The sequence below is a fragment of the Durio zibethinus genome, chromosome 4 (assembly GCF_047325235.1).
Source record: "Durio zibethinus cultivar Kanyao isolate XHJ-2024 chromosome 4, ASM4732523v1, whole genome shotgun sequence".
NCBI lineage: Eukaryota > Viridiplantae > Streptophyta > Magnoliopsida > Malvales > Malvaceae > Durio > Durio zibethinus.
Genome location: NC_143165.1, coordinates 12,081,375 through 12,089,751, shown reverse-complemented (window position 1 = coordinate 12,089,751; position 8,377 = coordinate 12,081,375). Strand labels below are relative to the sequence as shown.

The 8,377-nt window shown below is 27.1% G+C and overlaps 1 protein-coding gene across 1 annotated transcript; it reads right to left on the bottom strand.

Moving 5' to 3' along the window:
• Nucleotides 1-1,267: 1,267 nt before the first annotated feature.
• On the bottom strand, nucleotides 1,268-4,553 carry LOC111287933 (tryptophan synthase beta chain 1-like). The gene is made up of 5 exons (XM_022878630.2): nucleotides 4,163-4,553; nucleotides 3,299-3,655; nucleotides 2,730-3,172; nucleotides 2,544-2,638; nucleotides 1,268-1,714 (listed from the first exon to the last, which is right to left on the bottom strand). The coding sequence occupies exons 1-5, from the start codon at nucleotides 4,514-4,516 to the stop codon at nucleotides 1,539-1,541; spliced, it is 1,425 nt and encodes a 474-aa protein (XP_022734365.2). The 5' UTR covers nucleotides 4,517-4,553; the 3' UTR covers nucleotides 1,268-1,538.
• Nucleotides 4,554-8,377: the final 3,824 nt, after the last annotated feature.

Genomic DNA, 8,377 nt, shown 5'->3' with positions numbered 1-8,377 from the left:
TAATTTAGATTAATTTTTTTATTTAATTCAAAATGAGTTTAAATATAAAAAATATATATTAAATTCGAATCGATTTTTTAATTAAAAAATAAAAAACTAAAAAAAATTAAATCGATTCAAATTATATATATTTTATAATTTTTATATATTTTTTAAATTTTCATAAAATAAAATTAATAATTTTATATAAAAATATATTAAAATAATATATAAATTTAAAAAATTAAAAATCAATAAATCAAACTTAATCAATAAAATTTGATTTAATTTAAATCAAATAACAATTTAATTCACATTCGAATTGAATTTTAAATTTTTATAATATTATGTAATATCTTAAAAGATCAAATCGAATTTAATCTGAATTATTATCACCTCTAGATTTAAAAATTCAAAAATTGTACAATACATATGAAAAATATATATAAATGTGACACCACTTAAATTAAAATGTTAATAATTATTATATATAAATTTAATAAAATTAAAAAATGTATTTCATGTTTTATGTTGATGTAACACAATTTGTGTAAAACATAATACAAATACATAAATTTCATACTTTACAAAATATAAATATATGATTCGTCAAATCTAATACAATATAATGATATGGTATGAAAATTATGAAAATGAGAAAATTTAAAATTAATAAAAATTATATATAAATTTGATAAAAATTTAAAAATAAATTTCTTATTTGATGTATCGATATAAATTATAATCTAATAATTTTTATATTTTATATATATTTAACACGAAATAAACATGATATAAATTCATGAATTACTAAATCTAGGTGCCCTCTGGCCAGCTGAGATTGGAATGCTAAAAGATATCCTAGTTGCTCTTATGTTAATCTTAATTTTTTTTTTCTTTTTTGTATTTAAATGTTACAAAAACAGGAAAGAATTCTCTTCCTTTCATAAATCTCAAATAAACCTAGCAATTTCAAACTAAATTCAGTATCACAACATAAAAACAATACAAACAAAAAACACAAAGATAACATGATTTAAAATTTTAGCAAAAACCATAAATAGATTTAACAAAAAAAAATTTATTTCATGTTTTCATATCATCACGACACGTAATTTTTATATAAAATACGACACGAATACATTAATTTTTAATATTTTACATGACACAACTCGAATTACCAAATCTAATCTCAATTTTCTCTAAAACTCTGAAAACAAGACCTTCTAAAAAAGAGGTGAGATATATGTACGGAAAAAATTTTACTAACAATGCACCAAAAACGAACTCATTCTAAATATTGAATTGCATTTTTTTTCATGAATTTATCAAAAGGTAGTGAAAGGGAATCCCCTATCTACATTTTCCAAAATACATACCTTTTACCGAAAATTACATAGGAACTGTCTAAACTTTGTGCTCATGTTTATGTAAAACAAAGCAAGTGATACATATGAGGGACACTGAGAAAGACTATGAAAGCATTTATTTAAAAGATGGGACAACCACTTATTTTCATGGGATGAACAAATATTAATGGCAGCACAAAACCATCAGAATTACACCTGCAAATGCTTGATTGCTGTATGAACATCCTTATCACCTCTGCCACTGCAGTTAACCACAACTTTGGTACCATTTGGTAGTGTTGGACACAGCTTCTCCAAATATGCCAGTGCATGAGATGTCTCCAAAGCCGGGATTATGCCCTCGAGTTGAGATAATCTCTTGAAAGCTGCATATCTCAAATGACTTAGGAAGGAATGACAGTAAAGAAAAGTAAAAAGTATGATTCAGTAGCAAATAGTAGTACTATCAATGATAAAGCTGACTAGAATGTGGATATCCCATATCAAAGGCACCGGAGTGCATGGAATCCGATCAAATGCACTCTTGGATTTTTTTTGTCTAGATCTTTGAGCAGTCATAAATTAAAGGAACCAAAAAGGCGGACAAAATATCCAACATCTACGAAACAGCGAATGAGTTGGAAATTTTTAGAAGTGCAAAATGTGACTCGGTTAAAGACAGATCATATAGGCAATATCTCAACTGTGCACATCTGTATAAATTAAGAGAGATGCAAGAAACATTTCCACCTTCAAGAACATTTTATGAGTATAATTATCCGTAAAACATTTTTGTAGGAGAAAGTGGTAAATTGACAGCCCATGAAAGACACTCAAAATAAACTATTGAGAGAAAAAGGGGGAGATTCTGGATGCATTTGATGATTAAAGAACAATAGCAAAAATTAAGTAAACCAGAACAGAAAGCTATGGAATATGGTCTACTTCGCATGAAGCCTTCCTAGATCATATAGATTAAGCTTAAAAGTTTCGAGTAACCAGACAAAGCAACAAGTAATGTTCTAATATGGAGCGACATACAGGTTTTAAGGTTGAAGATGCAGTAAAGAACATATTGCATAAGAGAAATAAGGAGAGCAATAATAATGTGCCTCCATGAACAATTATTTTCTTTAGCATTAATAAGCAACAAGCAGCAATCAATCAGATGATAGAACTGAAGACTTTGAAAACAATTAGATTGTAGTTTCATACCCTCCAATGCTTCTTCGTCTGTGACACTATAGTACTCAGCACGCCCTTTATCTTTCAGAAAACTGTGCTCAGGTCCAACCCCAGGATAATCCAAGCTGTATAGACACAACAAAAAGTTGCCAAGTTATTCAAAGCACAATAAAGCAAGCCACATAAAAATGAACAATTTCATTATGAAATCTCTACCCTGCGCTAATGGAATGAGGTTCAACTATTTGTCCATCTTCATCCTGTAATAAGTAGCTCATAGCTCCATGCAACACTCCCACTTCTCCCCTGGTCAAAGTAGCAGCATGCTTGCCACTATCCAAACCAAAACCAGCAGCCTCTACACCAATCAACCTAACATCCTTTTCATTAATAAACTCATGGAAAAGTCCCATAGCATTTGAACCTCCACCAACACATGCAACCAATACATCTGGTTTCCCTCCCCACTTTTCCAGTGCTTGTTTTCTTGTCTCTTTACCAATCACTGCATGGAACTCTCTGACCATCATAGGATATGGATGGGGACCAGCAACAGATCCCAAAATATAATGAGTTGTCTCCACGTTAGTCACCCAATCCCGGATAGCTTCTGATGTTGCATCCTTCAGTGTTGCAGTACCTGAATGAACTGCTCTAACCTATATGGTAAAAGATACAGCTTCAGATCAAATGATGCAAATAAACCAATCCACAGAGATGATGATATAGAATCTTCATTACAACAATGTATATAACAAGTTGCATCTCATTGGATATACATTTACCTCAGCACCAAGAAGCCGCATTCTGAAAACATTAAGGGCCTGTCTTTCCATATCTTGAGCACCCATGTAAACAATACACTGCAAACCAAATCGTGCACACACAGTAGCTGTAGCAACTCCATGCTGACCAGCCCCAGTTTCAGCAATAATCCGATTCTTGCCCAAACGTTTTGCAAGCAATGTCTGAGCAACAGCATTATTGATCTTGTGAGCACCAGTGTGGTTTAGATCCTCCCTCTTGAGATATATATCTGGCCCTTCACCATTAGGACGCTTGTAATGCTCCGACAGCCTTTCCGCGAAATAAAGTGGACTTTCCCTACCAACATAATCTTTCAAAATCCCAGCTAGTTCAGCCTGCAAATCATAAATATTTCTCCTAAAATCACAACTTCCATTAACAAAAACAAAAATTCTTGCAAAAGAGCTCCTTCTTATTATCATTTCAAAGCTCAAATTCTTTAGAAGCTCTCTGTATACCAACTTTTTCCCACCTGTTTTTTACACAAATTTTATATTATTAATTTTTTTTAAAATTTATGAAAAACTTATAACTTGATTAAAAATGAATCAACAAGGTAAAAGTAAAAGTGAAAATGCTTTTAATCAATTCTTCCCAAAAAAAAAAAAAGAACTTTAAAACAAAAATGTCATTTTTTTTGTACTTTTCATGAAAATAGAAGTCATTATCAAAAGTTAACATCAAAATCTAACTTTTAAAAATAAATATAAAAAAGAACAATCATTTCCAAATTCTAACTATATAGTCAACACAACAAAAAGAGGACACAATATTCTAAATCAATGAATTACATACGAATACGAATAGGTATAAAAATACGGTGGAAGAATTACGAAACTAACCTGAAATTTCTCATCATTAGAGAGGGAATGAAATGCCGTTTCCAGCTCAGAGAGAGCATACATTAAGGTCTCCGGAACATATTTCCCGCCAAATTTCCCGTACCGGCCGAAAGTATCGGGTCGTTGCCAGCCCGTCGGGTCAGACTCCATGGAAACCGGAGCAGCGGGGACTGGTTCTCTAGTCAATGTACAATTAACGGAAAAAGACTTCACAGGCGTTACCGGAGATGCAAAGTTATTGAAATTGAAAGGCGATATCGACGAGGAAAAGGAAGAGGAAGAGGAAGAGGCAGAAGAAGAGGTAAGGGGATTGGATAGGCGTATAGCGGCTGTGATTGCGGCTGAGGCGGCCATTTAAGCGAATTTTAATTTTTAGGGTTTTTTTAGGGGTGAATTTGTTTGGGGTGGAATTTCGGTATTTATAGTGGGAGAGTGGGGACAAAAATTTTAAATGCGACAAGACAAGGGTACTTCGTTTGGTAATAAATGACGTGGCAAATTATTGTTCTAATAAGATTTTTTTTATAATTAATTATGGAAATTGTTTTCTAGATTTTGTTTTTGTTAACGTAAATGGAAAAAGGAGAAATCATTGGATTTGTTTTTTCTCTTTTTCTATTTTTATTGAATCAGGAAATTAAGTACTAATTAATTATCTATTCCCAGAAAAGTCCGAGTAGCAAGATTTAAAATTATTCCGATAATTATTGGAATAAAAATGAAAGAACTTAGATATGAATATTTTAAAAGTATTAATTGCTATTTTTAAGAGAATAAGTAAAATATTGATATTTTGTGTGAAAAATATTTATATAAATTAAAATCTAAGATGAAAAAAAAATCTTGATTTATTATGATGTTATTTAATAATTTTAAGATTTAAATTTTAATATTTATAATTTTCTTTGTATCAAATAAATAAATCAAGGTCAAAAATTTCAAAAGAATTTTGTAAATCTAGCAATTTATGTTATGGTATTATGTAAAATATTATATTCGTATTGTGTTTTATATAAAATTATATGTCATAATTTGTATCGACACAAAATATAAAATATAATTTTTTAATTTTATTAAACTTATTTATAATTTTTTTTAAAATTTTAAGTCATTATTTTCACATCTTTTATTAGTATTATTTTTATATCGTATTATCGTATTTTATTTTAAATTAATAAGTCTAAAATTTTGAAAATAAGTTATATAAAAATCTAAATTTTATTTTTAAAATCCAATAAAAATAGTAGAATAAAAATAAAAAAATAGTAGATTATTAATTCATTTGAGAAAATTAATTAAAGATAAACTCATGCAATATTTTAATCTATAAGTATTGACAAATTATGATTTTTTTCTTTGAAAAAAAACCACTATATTTCACATAAGCATTTTTATTATTGGAGACAAATTCTTATCATTATTTATCTATTGGAATACATATCAATATTATGAAAGCATATTACTTACAATTCTTTTTATTATAATACTATAATTATTCAATCACAATAAAAAATTATATAAAAGTTCACTATTTATAAGTATAGGATTTATATAAAATTTTGATAAATTTCACATAATTTTAAATTATAATTAATTATATTATAATATTATTTTGTATAAATTAACTCACACTTCTATCAATTAAGGTGTTTAATTTATTAACAAGTATCCTTAATTATGGGACTTTTATGAATTGAATTGAATGGGTTACCAGACATAAATTGTAGATTTTGCAATTAATTGAGTTCCTCGATATTATTCATTAATGTTTTTATTTTTTATTTTAAATTATATAAATTTAATTATTTACGAATCTAACTATTTATAAATTTATGTATGATAAACTTAATTTTATAGATGAATGTTCGTAATGATTAGTGTAATTGAAGTTAAATTTATCTATTAAATAGTATAAATATCAATTAATCATATCCAAATTATTATATTTTAATTTGATTTTTTTATGTTTCAATATATTGTAAAAGTATAAATTATTGATTTTGTATCATAAGAAATTAAATTTTAATTTTTAGTTTATGCATAATTGAATTAAATTTTTTTTATAAAAAAATATTTTCATTAAGCCATAATAATATTAGTATTACAAATAAAATTAAGGACTTTATCCAGACCAATTGATCAATAGGACGATTATCAACTCTAATAATGTTATGAGCTATTGAGTTTGCTATTTGGCTAACACGAACAAAATTACGTACTTTAAAGTATGTTGCTGTCTCTATTACATCATAAACTATATTTGCCCCGTCTCAATAAGATTTTAGCTTTTCTTATTTCCTCCACGGCTAGGCTAGCGTCGTTTTTTACGTTAATTAATTTAAAATAAATTTTATGATTTATGTATTTATGTCATATAAAATATAAAAATTTATATATCTATGTTATGTCTTATATTAAAATTATTTATTATAATTCGTATCAATACGAAAATATAAAATATATTTTTTTATTTTATTAAACTCATATTTAATTATTATTTAAATTTTAAATTGTATCATATTTATATTTTATATTTATATTATATTTGTATTGTATATTATATTATATTTTAAATTAAATCTAATTTAAAATTTTATTTTCTAATTAGACCAATCCCAAACAAATTACCATCAGATTTGCAAGCAACGGACTTTGCACATGAGACACTTTAGTGACAGCGCTCAACAAAACTTTCCCTGTGTCAACTACATCCACTCCTTGCTAGCTACGCCAGCTTGTTAATCTACTGCTGCATCCGGATTAACTTTCACCGCTTTAGGATAGCGATTATTAGAATGATACGACGATATAATATAAAAAAATATGAATGCAATATGATTTAAAATTTTAATAATATTTATATATAAATTTAATAAAATAAAAAATATATTTTATATTTTTATATTGATATTAATTATGAAATATAATTTTTATGTAAAATATAATACAAATATATAAAATATAATATTTTATATTATATGAATATACAAATTATCAAATTTAGTGATAATTTTTGTATATAGCTTGTCCAATTATCAACCATAGCAAAGACCTCTAACATTTCCATATCTTGTGCCATTCGCATAGTTTTGTTAACTATTATTAAGAGTGTTTATTTGGTCGATTTAATTAATTTCAAATCGAATTATTCAAAATTGAATTGATTAAATTATATTATTTTATTTTTATTAATCGAATTGAATTTATTAATTTTAAAAATTAATCGACTGAATTAAATTTGATCGGTTTAATTAATTTTTTTTATTAATTGAATAATAAATATATTTAAGTTAAATTATATTTTTAATTTTTAATTTCTTATATTTTAAACAATCTAATAATAAAATTATCTAACAAAATATTCAAATATTCAAATATTATATTAAAAACTCTAATAGTTTATGAAATAAAATGATCAATTTCATTTTTTTTGCATTTATATTTGGACTATATTATATTTCAATTAAAATTTTGATTAATTCAACTTTTAAATCAAATTAACTAAAAATCAAAATTCTTTTAAAATTATTTTTGTTAATTGACTAAATTAATTTAATGATCAATTAATTAACTAAATTAAATTGATTCAATTTATTAAATCAATTAAAATTGAACTATGAACAAACCTAACTATTACCTTTATCAATTCACTAGAGGAGCTATACAGACCACGGTTCTTGTTTGACCATAACAACTAAAGGACGTGCACATGTCACAAGCTAGGAGCTTAAGCCTAGCTACTGTGCCGCCTTAGATGGGAAATTATCATTTGTATGCCTAAGTAAGCCTTTAACCAACTTTGTTTCGTGCACTAATCGATTGTGCTGTGCACTTGTACTCAGACTCAATTTAACCTTCTTGAAGTTTAAGAGAAAGCTAAGAGGGGAAGGATTAAGATAAGAGTAGTATATTTACTTGATGGGTTATGTACACTTGCTCTTGTTGTTATCTATCTATCTATCTCTCTATTTTATTTACAAATGAAAAGGAGGCTCTCCTATTTATACTTGAGCTCCTTTGGTACTTATGGTTATAATGAATCTAAGTGTATGGCCATTAAGGGCCTTTTAGATAGTACTAAGGTGCTCAGGCCCTAATAAGGTCGACTAAGGCCTTTCAAATCTCCAACTGGTTTTAGGCTCCCTGCTGAGTCCCTGGGTCTGAAAGATTCAAGCACTCGTGCTGAGTGTCTGCGCTTAACAGGTTCTAGAGCCT